General features: G+C 46.2%; 1 protein-coding gene across 2 annotated transcripts in view; it reads right to left on the reverse strand.

Annotated features, from left to right (window-relative positions):
* C2CD3 (C2 domain containing 3 centriole elongation regulator) overlaps positions 1-18,208 on the reverse strand; it is a 191,761-nt gene that overhangs the window by 103,980 nt on the left and 69,573 nt on the right. For both annotated transcript variants that reach the window (XM_073612799.1, XM_073612798.1), the window contains exons 15-16: positions 14,873-15,024; positions 10,880-11,120 (exon numbers count right to left, since the gene is read on the reverse strand). In XM_073612799.1, the coding sequence (XP_073468900.1) occupies positions 10,880-11,120; positions 14,873-15,024 (393 nt within the window). The remainder of the gene's footprint in view (positions 1-10,879; positions 11,121-14,872; positions 15,025-18,208) is intronic.

An 18,208-nucleotide genomic window follows, 5' to 3' on the forward strand; every position in this document is an offset into this window, starting at 1 on the left:
TCTTGCCAGTGGATCCGGAGAAGCCTGCTCTAGGCTTACCAGACCAAGATTGCATGGAACTTCCTGGGGAATTCTTGAGATCTGTTTCCTTTATCTGCAGTCCCGGGAGCCCAGGAGAATTTCTTCTGCGACGAGGCTCCTTCCCTTTCCTAGAATGGGGCAGGAAGGAAGGTACTCCCTCCCCCCCCCCCCCCCCCGTGACACCCTTAATGATGTCATCCAGGGTAGCCCCAAACAGGCAGATCAATGAGAGCTTTCTTAGAGGCTTGGACTGCTGACCAATTTTTAAGCCACAGCACACGTCTAATCACCACCGCTGAAACAGAAAGCTTGCACAGCACAGGAGCTGCATCACAAATATACTGTAGCCCACGGACCAACTGGTCCGCTAAATCAACATAAGCAGCGGGAACCTGCTCACCACCCAGACCCTGGCGCAAAAGCTTGGCCTGTTCAGTTAGGGTCTGCGACACCAGGGCCGAGGCCAAGACTGTACGCAATGCCGAACCAGCCATAGTAAACATGCTGTGTGCCACAGCCTCCGCTTTCTTGTCAGCCTGGTACTTAACCACTTAAGGACCGCCTCACGCCGATGTACGTCGGCAAGGCGGCACGGGCAGGCAAAATCACGTACATGTACGTGATTTGCCTCCCGCGGGTGGGGGGTCCGATCGGACCCCCCCCCCCGGTGCCCGAGGCGGTCCCGTTTTGTTCCCCGGCGATCGGAGTGGAGGGGGAGGCCATCCGTTCGTGGCCCCCCCCTCGCGATCGCCGCCGGCCAGTGGGAACATTCCTTTGCTTCTGTATGCTAAACAGCAGCAAAAGAAATTATGTCATCTCCCCTCGGCTCGGTAGTTTCCGTTCCAGCGCCGAGGGGAGAAGACATCAATGTGAGTGCACAACACACACACACAGTAGAACATGCCAGGCATACAAAACACCCCGATCCCCCCCCCGATCGCCCCCCAATCACCCCCCCCCCCCGTCACAAACTGACGCCAAGCAGGTTTTTTTTTTTTTTTTCTGATTACTGCATGGTGTCAGTTTGTGACAGTTACAGTGTTAGCAGTTACTGTTACCCCCCTGTAGGTCTAGGGTACCCCCCTAACCCCCCCAATAAAGTTTTAACCCCTTGATCACCCCCTGTCACCAGTGTCGCTAAGCGATCATTTTTCTGATCGCTGTATTAGTGTCGCTGGTGACGCTAGTTAGTGAGGTAAATATTTAGGTTCGCCGTCAGGGTTTTATAGCGTCAGGGACCCCCATATACTATCTAATAAATGTTTTAACCCCTTGATTGCCCCCTAGTTAACCCTTTCACCACTGATCACCGTATAACCGTTACGGTTGACGCTGGTTAGTTCGTTTATTTTTTATAGTGTCAGGGCATCCGCCGTTTATTACCGAATAAAGGTTTAGCCCCCTAATCGCCCGGTGGTGATATGCGTCGCCCCAGGCAGCGTCAGATTAGCGCCACTACCACTAACACCCACGCACGCAGCATGCGCCTCCCTTAGTGGTATAGTATCTGATCGGATCAATATCTGATCCGATCAGATCTATACTAGCGTCCCCAGCAGTTTAGGGTTCCCAAAAACGCAGTGTTAGCGGGATCAGCCCAGATACCCGCTAGCACCTGCGTTTTGCCCCTCCGCCCGGCCCAGCCCAGCCCACCCAAGTGCAGTATCGATCGATCACTGTCACTTACAAAACACTAAACGCATAACTGCAGCGTTCGCAGAGTCAGGCCTGATCCCTGCGATCGCTAACAGTTTTTTTGGTAGCATTTTGGTGAACTGGCAAGCACCAGCCCCAGGCAGCGTCAGGTTAGTGCCAGTAGCACTAACACCCACGCACGTACCATACACCTCCCTTAGTGGTATAGTATCTGAACGGATCAATATCTGATCCGATCAGATCTATACTAGCATCCCCAGCAGTTTAGGGTTCCCAAAAACGCAGTGTTAGCGGGATCAGCCCAGATACCTGCTAGCACCTGCGTTTTGCCCCTCCGCCCGGCCCAGCCCAGCCCACCCAAGTGCAGTATCGATCGATCACTGACACTTACAAAACACTAAATGCATAACTGCAGCGTTCGCAGAGTCAGGCCTGATCCCTGCGATCGCTAACAGTTTTTTTGGTAGCGTTTTGGTGAACTGGCAAGCGCCAGCGGCCTAGTACACCCCGGTCGTAGTCAAACCAGCACTGCAGTAACACTTGGTGACGTGGCGAGTCCCATAAGTGCAGTTCAAGCTGGTGAGGTGGCAAGCACAAGTAGTGTCCCGCTGCCACCAAGAAGACAAACACAGGCCCGTCGTGCCCATAGTGCCCTTCCTGCTGCATTCGCCAATTCTAATTGGGAACCCACTACTTCTGCAGCGCCCGTACTTCCCCCATTCACATCCCCAACCAAATGCAGTCGGCTGCATGAGAGGCATTTTTATGTCCTCCCGAGTACCCCTACCCAACGCCCCCCAAAAAAGATGTTGTGTCTGCAGCAAGCGCGGGTATAGGCGTGACACCCGCTATTATTGTCCCTCCTGTCCTGACAATCCTGGTCTTTGCATTGGTGAATGTTTTAAATGCTACCATTCACTAGTTGAGTATTAGCGTAGGGTACAGCATTGCACAGACTAGGCACACTTTCACAGGGTCTCCCAAGATGCCATCGCATTTTGAGAGACCCGAACCTGGAACCGGTTACAGTTATAAAAGTTAGTTACAAAAAAAGTGTCAAAAAAAAAAAATATATAAAATAAAAAATAATAGTTGTCGTTTTATTGTTCTCTCTCTCTCTCTATTCTCTCTCTCTTGTTCTGCTCTTTTTTACTGTATTCTATTCTGCAATGTTTTATTGTTATTATGTTTTATCATGTTTGATTTTCAGGTATGCAATTTTTTATACTTTACCGTTTACTGTGCTTTATTGTTAACCATTTTTTTGTCTTCAGGTACGCCATTCACGACTTTGAGTGGTTATACCAGAATGATGCCTGCAGGTTTAGGTATCATCTTGGTATCATTCTTTTTAGCCAGCGGTCGGCTTTCATGTAAAAGCAATCCTAGCGGCTAATTAGCCTCTAGACTGCTTTTACAAGCCGTGGGAGGGAATGCCCCCCCCCCACCGTCTTCTGTGTTTTTCTCTGGCTCTCCTGTCTCAACAGGGAACCTGAGAATGCAGCCGGTGATTCAGCCAGCTGACCATAGAGCTGATCAGAGACCAGAGTGGCTCCAAACATCTCTATGGCCTAAGAAACCGGAAGCTACGAGCATTTTATGACTTAGATTTCGCCGGATGTAAATAGCGCCATTGGGAAATTGGGGATGCATTTTATCACACCGATCTTGGTGTCATCAGATGCTTTGAGGGCAGAGGAGAGATCTAGGGTCTAATAGACCCCAATTTTTTCAAAAAAGAGTACCTGTCACTACCTATTGCTATCATAGGGGATATTTACATTCCCCGAGATAACAATAAAAATGATTTAAAAAAAAAAAATATGAAAGGAACAGTTTAAAAATAAGATAAAAAAAGCAAAAAAATAATAAAGAAAGAAAAAAAAAAAAAAAAGCACCCCTGTCGCCCCCTGCTCTCGCGCTAAGGCGAACGCAAGCGGCGGTCTGTCGTCAAACGTAAACAGCAATTGCACCATGCATGTGAGGTGTCACCGCGAACGTCAGATCGAGGACAGTAATTTTAGCAGTAGACCTCCTCTGTAAATCTAAAGTGGTAACCTGTAAAGGCTTTTAAAGGCTTTTAAAATAGTATTTATTTTGTTGCCACTGCACGTTTGTGCGCAATTTTAAAGCATGTCATGTTTGGTATCCATGTACTCGGCCTAAGATCATCTTTTTTATTTCATCAAACATTTGGTCAATATAGCGTGTTTTAGTGCATTAAAATTTAAAAAAGTGTGTTTTTTCCCCAAAAAATGCGTTTGAAAAATCGCTGCGCAAATACTGTGTGAAAAAAAAAATGAAACACCCACCATTTTAATCTGTAGGGCATTTGCTTTAAAAAAATATATAAATGTTTGGGGGTTCAAAGTAATTTTTTTGCAAAAAAAAATAACTTTTTCATGTAATCAATAAGTGTCAGAAAGGGCTTTGTCTTCAAGTGGTTAGAAGAGTGGGTGATGTGTGACATAAGCTTCTAAATGTTGTGCATAAAATGGCAGGACAGTTCAAAACCCCCCCAAATGACCCCATTTTGGAAAGTAGACACCCCAAGCTATTTGCTGAGAGGCATGTCGAGTCCATGGAATATTTTATATTGCGACACAAGTTGCGGGAAAGAGACAAATTTTTTTTTTTTTTTGCACAAAGTTGTCACTAAATGATATATTGCTCAAACATGCCATGGGAATATGTGAAATTACACCCCAAAATACATTCTGCTGCTTCTCCTGAGTACGGGGATACCACATGTGTGAGACTTTTTGGGAGCCTAGCCGCGTACGGGACCCCGAAAACCAAGCCCCGCCTTCAGGATTTCTAAGGGCGTGAATTTTTGATTTCACTCTTCACTGCCTATCACAGTTTCGGAGGCCATGGAATGCCCAGGTGGCACAAAATCCCCCCAAATGACCCCATTTTGGAAAGTAGACACCCAAAGCTATTTGCTGAGAGGTATAGTGAGTATTTTGCAGACCTCACTTTTTGTCACAAAGTTTTGAAAATTGAAAAAAAAAAAAGTTTTTTTTTGTCTTTCTTCATTTTCAAAAACAAATGAGAGCTGCAAAATACTCACCATGCCTCTCAGCAAATAGCTTGGGGTGTCTACTTTCCAAAATGGGGTCATTTGGGGGGGTTTTGTGCCACCTGGGCATTCCATGGCCTCCGAAACTGTGATAGGCAGTGAAGAGTGAAATCAAAAATTTACACCCTTAGAAATCCTGAAGGCGGTGATTGGTTTTCGGGGCCCCGTACGCAGCTAGGCTCCCAAAAAGTCCCACACATGTGGTATCCCCGTACTCAGGAGAAGCAGCTGAATGTATTTTGGGGTGCAATTCCACATAGGCCCATGGCCTGTCTGAGCAATATATCATTTAGTGACAACTTTTTGTAAATATTTTTTTTTTTTTTTGTCATTATTCAATCACTTGGGACAAAAAAAATAAATATTCAATGGGTTCAACATGCCTCTCAGCAATTTCCTTGGGGTGTCTACTTTCCAAAATGGGGTCATTTGGGGGGGTTTTGTACTGCCCTGCCATTTTAGCACCTCAAGAAATGACATAGGCAGTCATAAATTAAAGGCTGTGTAAATTCCAGAAAATGTACCCTAGTTTGTAGACGCTATAACTTTTGCGCAAACCAATAAATATACGCTTATTGACATTTTTTTTACCAAAGACATGTGGCCGAATACATTTTGGCCTAAATGTATGACTAAAATTTAGTTTATTGGATTTTTTTTATAACAAAAAGTAGAAAATATCATTTTTTTTCAAAATTTTCGGTCTTTTTCCGTTTATAGCGCAAAAAATAAAAACCGCAGAGGTGATCAAATACCATCAAAAGAAAGCTCTATTTGTGGGAAGAAAAGGACGCAAATTTCGTTTGGGTACAGCATTGCATGACCGCGCAATTAGCAGTTAAAGCGACGCAGTGCCAAATTGGAAAAAGACCTCTGGTCCTTAGGCAGCATAATGGTCCGGGGCTCAAGTGGTTAAAAGAACAGGGATTCCTCTACTGGGATCATGGTTGCTTTAGTCAACCTGGAAACAGGAGGGTCCACCACTGGTGGGGTAGTCCACTTTTTTAAAAGTGATTCTTCAAAGGGGTAGCGTACTGAGAAACGTTTAGGGATCATAAAGGGCGACTTTGGTTGTTCCCATTTCTTATAGGTGAATCTATCAAAATAAGGCAGATAAGGAAACACCTTTGGTGTGCGATGTGACTTATGCGTACCAAAAGGACACAGCCACATTCGTGGCCCTGTCAGCCGTCTCCTCCATCTTTAGAGTCTCCCGCACTGCAGTAACAAGTGCGTCCACCAATGCTTTTTCACTTGCTGCTGAGACTGAGGAGGACTCATCCTCACCATCGGACAGGTCAGGGGGCGAGATATTAAACCCCCCTGGACGGGCCGCGTCCCCGGAGGCATCAGGCTTTAGAATCAGATGAGACAGACTGAGCAGGGGAAGGCGGGGGGTGCTTCCCCCTGGGTCTTTGCCTACACACTACTTCCAACCGGGATACAAATGATTCAAGTACCGCCGTCAGCGCAACCATGGGAAGCTAGGGTTCTGAGGGACCTGCCACCTCCATGAGGGGATCAGTGGGTGAGATGTGACCCTGAGGCTCCATAGGAAAGAAGACCCTGTAGTACAAAAGGAATCTTTGGCACCAAGGGACACCCCAATGGGCAGGGTACCTATCAGCAGAGAAGGAGATACACAAGGACCCCCCCAAAGACTCGCCCTCCCAGCAGGAAGAGGAGGAGAGAGGAGGAAGAGGAGAAGCCCTGGCATCTCCACGAGGCTCTAGCCACCTCTAACGTCTCACTAGACAAAGGAAAAATGTCCGCCATCATGTCATCGGCTACACAAACATGGCCGCCGGCCAGAGACCAGCCAAACCGAGGGAAAATGGCTGCTGTGATGTCATTGGACCTCGCAAACATGGTCGCCGGCCGTTTGACATGCTGAAGCATGCTGCCAGGATCCTCATTGCTGCACCCTCTGCAAGAGGACCCCCTTCCAAAAAGGTACTGTACTCCACCAGGCAGGGTGAACATTTAAGGGGACACTGCTGTGCACTCCGCACTGGGACCCCCAAACTGCACAATACCTCACACTGCACACACAGCAGGGCATGCACTTAGGGGTCTCCGCTGCACCCTCTGCACTGGAAACCCCCCATACCGCCAGGGCAGGACACACACTACCCAGAAGGGGAATGGCGGGGGAGACTCCCAGCGGTCTCTGCTGACTGCCCTGAGAAATCCCACCAATCTGTGGGGGGAGGGGGAAGCCCATTTTAACCAAGGGACTTTAGGAAGGGAGGAGGGATCCTGCAGGCAGGTCGGACCATCCCTGGAGGGTACCCACGTCCACCCAAAACTGCACAAAGGGGGAGGGGGAGGACTGTACTTACTGATCCATGGTGAGGGTGACCCTCTAGACAGAACTTGTCGCCACCGAAGTGGGGGGCTGTCGGCCAAGGGACCGCTGCATCTCGGAGCAGAGCCCGTTCATATGTGACCCTGCGAGACGTTTAACTCGCGGGCCAGCCTCCTTCCATTGAGGCTACGTCGTGGCCGACCTAGCGTGTAGCTGCGGTCTGCAAGCGCTCGCTGGCTGGACTGGGGAGACCGCTGGATCTAGCTAATCCAGCCAGTCGCCCAGCCCGGCAGTGGCTTGCAGATCTTCCAGGAGAAAATGCATGGAAGAAAAAAGACAAAAAGTAAAATTTGCTAGGTCCAACAGATCCCAGCAAAGAGCTAGGTCCTTACTCCTGACTAGACAGAAATAAACTGAATACCTAGAGCAGGGAGGGGGTTATATACTGACTGAGGACAGCCCATGGGCGTTGCCAGGTGTTTTTTGTTCTGCCTAGTCTTACACCTGCAGAGGCGATATAACCCAAATGGTCAAGTTTAAGGAGTGTACGTCGATGAACGAAAGAGAAAGTAAGGCTCTGCAGCTGGAAGGGAGAAAACCAAGGTGACGGTGATTCTGCTGCTGGAGACCCCATGATATAACACCCCTTTCACACTGAAGGTGCTTTTCAGGCGTTTTAGCACTACAGATAGTGCCTGTAAAGCGCGATAGTGCCTGTAAAGCTGAAAGCTTTCACACTGGGGCGGTGCGCTTGCAGGACAGGAAAAAAAAAAGAAGTCCTGCAAGAAGCATCTTTGGGGCGGTGCCAAAACACCCTGCCCATTGAAATGAAAGGGCAGCACTTCGGCAGCAGCGCTCTAAACCCCTTGTTAACCCCTTCTTTGGGGTTAAAAGCATTCGCTGCCGCCCCCGCACAGTGCCTGTAAATCGCCACTAGATCAGCGCATTACCGCGAGCGCAGGGCGGTCTTAAGTGTGAAAGTGGCCTAAAAAAAGTCAGCAAGTTACTCACCCCTTCAGACTCTGCTTATAAAAGGAAATCAGTGTGGTGTATTGAACTTATACCACAATTGTACAAAGACCAACCTATCATACAGGTAACCTTCAGAAACTGTGTATGTAAGAAAAATGATGCGGTTTTTAAAGTGCATCTATAGCCACAACCCCCCCCCCCCCCAAATACAGAAGGGAAGAGTTATAACCTCATGTCAGTTTTTTAGTTGTTCATGTTTAGGTGGGGAGATTTCCCTTAACTTCTGGTCCTGGAAAACACAACAGGAAGAGGAAATTTCTACAAAAAAAAAAAAAAAAAAAAAGAGGGAATTCCCATTAGACAGTTGTCACTGGAACAGATGTCCCCATTGGAAGGTTTGCACTTGTCTCTCGTTCTGGTGACAACTGTAAATTGTGGATTTCCCATCACTGTCTATCCCAGTGACAACGACTAATTGAGAGGATGAATCTACCCAACAGGAACAAGAAAAGCAATAAAAACATGCCAGGGGGACTAATCCTTCACAACCCAATCTAAAACTAAAGAAAAATGTATTTTCTATACGCACACACATACACTTTAGGGTGAATGGTGGTCAGAGCGAATATGGATTTGATTGATGCTTAGCCATCGCCCTCGTTCACACCGGGCCAATTTGACATGTCAAATCGCATGCCAAATCGGAGCCTATTGCTGGCAATGGCACCGTCCGAAGCGATGCGACGCTGCACTGATCCCCAAAAGCAGTTCCTGCACTACTTTTGGTGACTTCGGGGGTGATTTCAATAGACATCTGTGCACGAACCCGCATAGATGTCTCTCAAAGCCCCTGAAGACGGACTGAGATGCCGGTTTGAAATCGTGGGAGTTCAGCACGATTTCAAACCTGCATTCAGTGTGAACGTGGACTTCATAGCAGTTTTTCCACAAGTACCTAAATCTTTTGAAAAAAAAAAAAAGTATATGCAACAGGACCTTAATAAAATTTACACTTGTGTTGCAAACTCTTTTGCGGTGGATATCCTATAGGACTGAGCCTTTTGAAGGCACTAAACTGCACCCTTTGTGTATATTATACAGTCCTTTGAAAAAGTATTCATACTCCTTGAAATTTTCCACATTTTGTCATGTTACAACCAAAAACGTAAATGTATTTTATTGGGATTTTATGTCATAGACCAAAAAAAGTGGCACATAATTGTGATGTGGAAGGAAAATGATAAATAGTTTTCAGATTTTTTTACAAATAAATATATGAAAAGTGTGGGGTACATTTGTATTCAGCCCCCCCCCCCCCCCCCCCGAGACAATACTTTGTAGAACTGCCCTTCACTGCAATTACAGCTGCAAGTCTTTCTAGAGATGCCAGCTTTGCACATCTAGAGAGGGACATTTTTGCCCATTCTTCTTCTTAAAATATCTCAAGCTCTGTCAGATTGGATGGAGAGCATCTGAACAGCAATTTTCAAGTCTTGCCACAGATTCTCAATAGGATTCAGGTCTGAACTTTGACTGGGCCATTCTAACACATGAATATGCTTTGATCTAAACCATTCCATTGTAGCTCTGGCTGTATGTTTCGGGTCGTTGTCCTGCTGGAAGGTGAACCTCCGCCCCAGTCTCAAGTCTTTTGCAGACTCTAACAGGTTTTCTTCTATGATTGCCCTGTATCTGGCTCCATCGATCTTCCCATCAACTCTGACCAGCTTTCCTGTCCCTGCTGAATAAAAGCATCCCCACAACATGATGCTGCCACCACCATGTTTCACGGTGGGGATGGTGTGTTCAGGGTGATGTGCAGTGTTAGTTTTCCGCCACACATAGCGTTTTGCTTTTAGGCCAAAAAGTTCAATTTTGGTCTAATCTGACCAGAGCACCTTCTTCCACATGTTTGCTGTGTCCCCCACATGGCTTCTCACAAACTGCAAATGGGACTTCTTATGGCTTTCTTTCAACAATGTCTTTCTTCTTGCAACTCTTCCATAAAGGCCACATTTGTGGAGAGCACAACTAATAGTTGTCCTGTGGACAGATTCTCCCACCTGAGCTGTGGATCTCTGCAGCTCCTCCAGAGTTACCATGGACCTCTTGGCTGCTTCTCTGATCAATGTTCTCCTTGCCCGGCCTGTCAGTTTAGGTGGACGGCCATGTCTTGGTAGGTTTGCAGTTGTGCCATACTCTTTCCATTTTCGGATGATGGATTGAACAGAGCTCAGTGAGATGTTCAAAGCTTGGGATATTCTTTTATAACCTAACCCTGCTTTGAACTTCTCCACAACTTTATCCCTGACCTGTGCGGTGTGTTCCTTGGCCTCCATGATGCTGTTTATTCACTAAAGGTTCTCTAACAAACCTCTGAGCTCTTCACAGAACAGCTGTATTTATACTGAGATTAAATCCCACACAGGTGGAGTCTATTTACCAATTAGGTGACTTCTGAAGGCAATTGGTTCCACTAGATTTTAGTTAGGGGTATCAGAGTAAAGGGGGCTGAATATAAATGCACGCCACGCTTTTCATATAATTGATTTGTAAAAAAAAAAAAAATTGAAAACCATTTATCATTTTCCTTCCACTTCACAATTATGTGCCACTTTGTGTTGGTCTATCACATAAAATCCCAATAAAATACATTTATGTTTTTGGTTGTCAACATGACAAAATGTGGAAAATTCCAAGGGGTGTGAATACTTTTTCAAGGCACTGTATACTGAATAGACACATACACAATATACACACATATGGTGTTTATGAATATGTATACTGTATACCAATATGAGGATGCCAGAACAGAGGTTAATGGGGACTTCTCTTTGTACCTCTGCGGTTGGCTGAGGAGGGTCAAGGAAATGTGCTGGTCTGGGCAGAGGTGCCAACGAAATTCCTTCATCATTCTTTAACCTCTGAAGAGCCACAACTTGGTCACCAGACCCCATGGCGAGTAACACCCGGAGCTTTCCCCGCTCAGTTCCGCTGAAGACGTCATTAACCGGCACAAAGCTGTCTACGGCAACCACTGGATACTGTGCCTGGAGCAAGAGACGGCAAATTTTCTGGTCGCTGCAAAGAAAAGATTGAACAGTTACAACAATAACGATAAACTTTGAAGAACACTGCCCAATGTAGCTTCGAATTCTTCTTGTTCAGCAGTCTATGGGCCCTTCCCACCAGTCTTGATCTGCTTGTTTGCATTGAGAAAAACAGAGACCTAGTGATGACACAAGCTTTAAAAATAAGGTTTATAATAAAAATGGAAAAGGTTTTATTTTAAAAAGGTCATTGGCCTGTTGAAATATGAACATATTAAAAACTTCAGCTGTAATACCGCGTACACCTGTGACTCTGGGATCACTTCAGGTTTTCTAAAGCAGTGTTTCTCAACCTTTTTTCATTCAAGTCACCCTTTAAAATTATAGTCAGTCTCGAGGCACCCCATTCTAAAATGTAAAATGATTCTAATATATACATAATGCAGCAACATCCACAAACGTAGGACGCCCAGCGCTAGAGGCGATTAATTCTACCAAAGCAAATACACTTTTGAACACTGGTACTGACTAGTAGTCCAATGTTTCTCTTCTCCCTCAGTTTTTCTCCATCACTCAGCTAATGTGACCCCAGCGCTGATGGAGAGGGGCAGGGGGTGGTCAAACAAGGATGCTGTGCAGGCGACTGTCATTCCCCTTATTAACTGATGATGTCATTGGTTGTTAGGATGCCGGCAGCCAAAAGGTCGTAATAGTGCACAATAAAAAATCTGTAGCTTTGTGTAACTAAAAGGCTGGCTTGTATACAATTTTTGGGCATTTTGCCAATGCACACCTGAAGATACTTTAAAAAGTGGTTGTAGACCCACTTTATAATTTTCAGGCAACCCCCAGTGTTAGATAATGCAATGTCTCCACTGTATGTGCTTTATTAAAGAGATGCTGTTGTATACTATATTTCAGAGTGGCGCACGGCGCTCACGTGACAGCCCACCGTTCCCTCTCCCGATCTTACAGCTACAGCGGGAGGGGCTGAGAATCCCCCTCTGACGTCAGTCGGGAGGAGGGGAAGAGAGGAGTAGAGCGGCGGGCAGTCACGTGAGCGCCGAGCAGAGCTCTGAAATATAGTAAACAAGAGCATTTTTTAAATAAAGCACATACAATGGAGACATTGCATTATTTTTGTAAGGGTGGTCCATGGTTCGAGTCTGGGAGGGGTTAATAGGGGGACTCAGGTGGTTGTTAGGATTATATGAGGATGGTTAGGGCATTTATGCTGTTGATCCTGAGCCCATTGCTCAATAAAACTTGTATTTCACTCATTTTGGTGTGTAGTGTCTTTGTTTTTTTATTTTTCATATTCCATAGCAGTCATCTTTAGACAACACCCCCCTCATTTTTTTCTTTGATACATTGCATTATCTAACACTGGGGATTGCCTGAAAATGATAATGCTATTTCCAAAGCAGGTGGGGAGATGGCAGGCACTGGTACGAGCTGACAGGCGGGGAGGAAGAGGAGCACACAGGAGAGCTGTGGATGACGGAGGTATGTAAACAGACCACGGTGTTAGGGCTCAGCAGCCATGATAAACCATGGTCAGTTTACGGGGAGGGGGGGGGGGGGTTAGGGGGGGTGGAGGGCGCAGAACTAGCCAGTTATTTTAGGTGATACAGGGGGCCAAATGACACAGCACAAGCACTGTGCTGTTTTTTTTTGGGGTAGAAAACAGTTTAGGTGCCCCAGAGTGCCCAGACGCCCTGGTTGAAAAAGGCTGTTCTAAAGTGAAGGAACAACACAAGCCATTTCCTTTGAGACGCTCTCTGATTGAAACACTGTACAGTTTTTAAAACAGAGAAGGCGGTTCTGTTGAGTTCCTTGGGAAAACCTGGGGTGTTCCTTCAAATTTCGATTCACTCTTTTTGGCCAGAACCTGCCTCTGCATTTGCTGCCTTACTAATGGTTTGCCATTGTAATGGGTGCCCACCATAACCAACAACGAGGATAAGGAGGATAAATACACACACACACACACACACACACACACACACACACATTATATATAAATTTATCTCATTACACAACATCCACGAAGTGGTGGCAGATCCCCCCCCCCCCCCCCCAAAAAAAAAAAAAAAAAAAAATATTATATCTATCTATCTATATCAATACATACATATATGTGTGTATATATATATCCCTATAATCCAGTGGGGGCCAAAGCACACGTTTTGGACCAGACATATCTCTCTTGGATAAGGAGCAGCACTCACAGGGTTTAAAGGGGTAAGGTTTGGTAAGGTGGTAAGGTTTGTTCCAGAAGTTTGTGCCACATCAAATGAAATACAAATATATTCATACTAGTACATGTATAATATAACATTTACTTGATTTTTATATTACCGTCTTGAAGAGTTTTAATATATAACCATTAAGGATCACATGTTTTAGGAATGGGGGAAGGGGGCTGATTAGGGGATAATATAATATAAAAAGGCAAGCATTAATTAGATGTAACATTTGCTAATGTGTCAAAATTAAGTACTTAAAGTGTTATTGAACCCAGTAATATGAAAAATATCTGCGCCCCCGAACCCCCCCCCCCCCCCCCAAACAGCGTATAAATCTTCTTTTTACACGAAAATACTGCCACTATATACCTTTTTGGCTGATCTGTATACCACGGTCAGTGATAAACTGCAAAGTTTCTCCAGTGCTGAGTTCAGGTAGGAGAGATTCCCACTACAGCCTGTATACACGCCTACATGTGATGTCAATATCATGTGACCTGGTTAGCTCTGAGAACAAGTAATTATTCTCTCCAGCATAAGAGACACAACTGAGCATGTGCAGCTCGGCTACCCTGCCTGTGTTAGCTGGCCTTCCCCAGATAGACAGTGCAGGAGGGGGAGGATCTGTGCATACAGGATAAAACAGCCTTTTTACACAATGCAGAGGATTAACCCCTTAAATTCCTCAGCGAGTATAACACGCAGGCCATGCTGCATATACACACTGATTTTACTGTTGTGGGTTTAGTAACACTTTAATTCCCTTACCCCACAGACTCCTTTGTCCCAATGACTAAACCCATATTGTGGGTGAAGCACATCTGACAGCGGAGTCATGTCACATGGGTGAAGGATATGTCTGAATGATCTCACTTGCGCTTTTGTTTGCTCATCCGGTGTCAATAAAGTATATTGCGATTGAAGGAAAAAAAGTGTATGGCTTGAACATACGGCAGCCTTTCTCAACCATTTTACTCCCAAGGGGGCACGTGAAATAATTTTTAGATCTCAGGAAACCCCCTGCTAAGGATTTGTTTATCGAGGGTCATTGGCAAAATACCACTTATATTGGTGGTGTTAAGTGGGAGGAATCCCCCCCACCACCTTACAAGGGTGGCCAGAATGGCACACTGGCAGTCATGTTGCTGGCTCTGCCAAGTGGTGTTAGACCTTAAACTATGCAGGAACCATCAGTTGGGAGGTTAGCCACAGTCAAGGAATTCCTAGCTATACCTGGAAGAACCTTGGTTGAGACTGACTGACCTATAAAAATAAATGGGCTGCCTCCTACTGGACAGCAGGGTCTGCCAACTTTGGATCTATTAGAAGACACAAGTGAACAGTGGGAAGATGTGCCACTGCAGTACAAGGCCTATATCAGACAGCATCCACACGTGCACTCCATGCATCCACACGTGCACTCCATGCATCCACACGTGCACTCCATGCATCCACACGTGCACCCCATGCATCCACACGTGCACCCCATGCATCCACACGTGCACCCAATGCATTTATAACACTTTGGTTTTACCTAAAGGACATATAGAACTGGTGCAGAGGCAGCTTGACGAGGCCCATGAGCTGGTCAGACCCTGGGCTGGGCGCTTTGCTCCACACTTCAATGATCATGACATTGTTCTTCATTCTTTCCAGCAGTCGGCTTGTCAGATTTACAGGAGCCACCTGTAGGAAACACAGCAGGGGGACAGATCAACCTGGGGAGCTCCAGGAACAACTTTACACAGAGCTCAGACATCTCGCATACAAAACAATATGAAAAGATTTTGTTCATCTTCTATCCAGAATTTTTTTTTTATAATTTCTACATAATGATCAATGTCCCACATAAAAGTTCTGTTCTTTTGTACCCTGGACTAAAAACTACAAAAACACTCACGAATGAAGACATTGCATAAATACATTTTTTTTTGTGTAAATTTCTCCTTGTTGGGAAAAGTGGTCTAAACAGACGCCAGGCATGCCTGAGAGCATCACAAAGTTGGGATCTTGTTCAGGGCTGGCTGCTGGTTTGGTTATGACTCAGGTCTGTGTTTTGGATCCCAGCGTTTCTTCGTCTACTGGTTTCCCCGATACGTGTTATTAATCTGCCTAAACACCCCCTGGCCCTTTGGAATATGATGTGTGGCAGGGGGCGGCCCGTCCATTAAGGGGGCACGGGCACCGCCCCCTCTATCCACGCCACCCCCCTATATGGTTAATGGCTAGATTTATTCATAGCAAGAATCTATCCATGGCCTTCGCGGCCACCCCCTATTCATGCGTCCGGCCCCTTTCAGGGCATGTGAATTACAGCGGCGGGGGTGTTTTTTTGGAAGCAATCAATTAGAGCCATAGGCTCCAATAGCTTTCAAAATAGGGTGGATTCATGGCACAGAGCATTGCGCTCGGAGCCCACCCAGGTGTACAAGAAAAGCAAATGAATATTCGCTTTTCTAACACCGATTTACCTCTTCACCAATGAGGAAGAGCGGGTCCGTTACCCATTTCCTGATTGGCTGAAAGGTCAGGCGATCCTATTGGGCGCCTAGGAGGAGGGGAGGAGACACACGGCGCCATGATCTCAGATGGGAAGAGGACACAGGAGACGCTGCCAGATGCCCCCCGCAGCCTATCCGATGTGCCCACCGATCCCCGCCGCCGATGGGGTCAGTGCCGGTGGACCAGCAGACAGCGCCCCCCCCCCAACAAAAAAAACACCAGCTGCCACTAATGTGTGTGGCCCTCGGTTTCTGTAGCCTGTAGTGGGAACATTGATTAGTTTAATAGCATTGTTCTCTCCTAGCCTCATGTAACACCTTCCCATCGTTGTATTGTCTTCTGCAGCATCTCCCCAGCCAACCATGTATCCTGTCCTCACTCTCTGACCCTCATTTCCTCTATTACAATGATGGTGAACCTTGGCACCCCAGATGTTTTGGAATTACATTTCCCATGATGCTCGACTACACTGCAGAGTGCATGAGCATCATGGGAAATGTAGTTCCAAAACATCTGGAGTGCCAAGGTTCACCATCACTGCTCTATTAGATCTGCAGTCTCTTGACAGTCCTCTCGAGCATTACATACATTGACTTAGATTGCATGTATTGATCTAGATAGATCTGACTAACAAATTAAAGCCAAACTCCAGCTAACAGTCAATAAGCAGTCAGACTAGGTACAAAATTATACAGCTCTGAGTTGTGTTTTGCCTGGAAACAGCAGCCTATATATTTGAATGGGCTGCCGTGCCTCCTGAAATGCAGGGAAAAGGTCCCTGCAGCATTTTTGAAATCACAGCATCTATGGGAACAGCAAGTGTAGTGCGGGTGTGCATTTCAGTGCAGACAGCAGGGGGGGGAGGGTGTGCAGCTGCAGGTAAAGATCACCCCGGTAAAACCCCTTGAAGCAATATCGGTAATTTCAGGTACGTTTGTGCCCGATACGTAAAAAAAAAAGTGAATATCGGCCGCCAATAATCGGCCTGACCGATAATTGGTCGATCCCTAATGTGAACCTAGCCTTACTGGAACAGTTTTGTTCCTTTTGGGATAAAGGTTTTGCCCAAATAAGAGCTGACCGTTGTCAGCATCCCTGTCAGTGTTAAATGGTTTGTCTCAACCCTCTAACTGCCATTTTTGCTGGGACAGCTCACTTGGTAAAGGAAGTTGAAAAATTAACAGACTTAGGCCCCTTTCACACTGGGGCAGTTTGCAGGCATTATTGCGCTAAAAATACCGCCTGCAAACCACCCCTAAACAGCCTCCGCTGTTTGTTCAGTGTGAAAGCCCGAGGGCTTTCACACTGAAGCGGTGCGCTGGCAGGAGAAGAAAAAATCTCCTGCAAGCCGCATTTTTGGAGCGGTGTATTCATCGCTCCTAAACTGCTCCTGCCCATTGAAATCAATGGGACAGCGCGGCTATACCGCGGCAATACCACGGCTATAGCCACGATGTACGAGTGATTTTAACCCTTTTTCGGCAGCCAGCGGAGGGTTAAAACCGCACCGCTAGCGGCCGAATACCGCAGTGAAACAGCGCTAAAAATAGTGCTGTTTTACTGCCGACGCCCCCTACCGCCCCAACGTGAAAGCAGCCTAAGGGCTTGTTGAGCTGTTTTTTTTTTTTTGTTTTTTTTTCACACATCAACCTCTGCTGAGGCAGGGCCCAGGAGGTGTACACATGCTGCAGCAGGAATTATACCCCCTGTCGTGTTAATGGTGCTGCACTGCAACCGCCCCACAACCGAGCATGTGGTTGCCCAGTAATTAGGGGATTAAAACAGACGGTGATACAACACCGCCTGTGCATTGTTGTCTAAAGCGCGATCTGTGTTGGGATCATGCTTTAGACAGCAAAGCAGGTCCAAACAATGCCTTAAAGCCAGACCACCAGGTGATATAAATGGGGGAAAAAAAATCCTAAAAAAGAAAAAATAATGCAGCCACCAAATTTAAGAATTGGTAAGCTGCAACATATTACATTTTTGATATAGGGGTTTGTAGGTGTAGCGTGATATGTGGGTGTTACCTAGGGCAGGCTGCAGTTATTCAGTAAGCTATGTTCAGCTCCTCGCACTAGCCATGATCCATAAGCATTGCACAGAAAAGCAGAGATTGTGTGAGGGGGTGAACCAATGAAGGCAAAATAGAAAATGCTCCAGTCGACTAATAAGATTATGTCCCCTAAAAACGTAAAGTTTCAGATTTTATCAGATTTTGGTAGATGTTGGAGAGATAAAGCCCCTAACAGTTTTTCCATCTCTCAGGGACTCGATCTTTGAAATTTTTGCATACCCGCTGTGCGCATTATGAAGGGTTCCCAACAACCCTACGCTGAGGTGTCCGTTTATGAAGCAGTGAAATCTA

The sequence above is a fragment of the Aquarana catesbeiana genome, linkage group LG02 (assembly GCF_042186555.1).
Source record: "Aquarana catesbeiana isolate 2022-GZ linkage group LG02, ASM4218655v1, whole genome shotgun sequence".
NCBI classification, from domain to species: domain Eukaryota; kingdom Metazoa; phylum Chordata; class Amphibia; order Anura; family Ranidae; genus Aquarana; species Aquarana catesbeiana.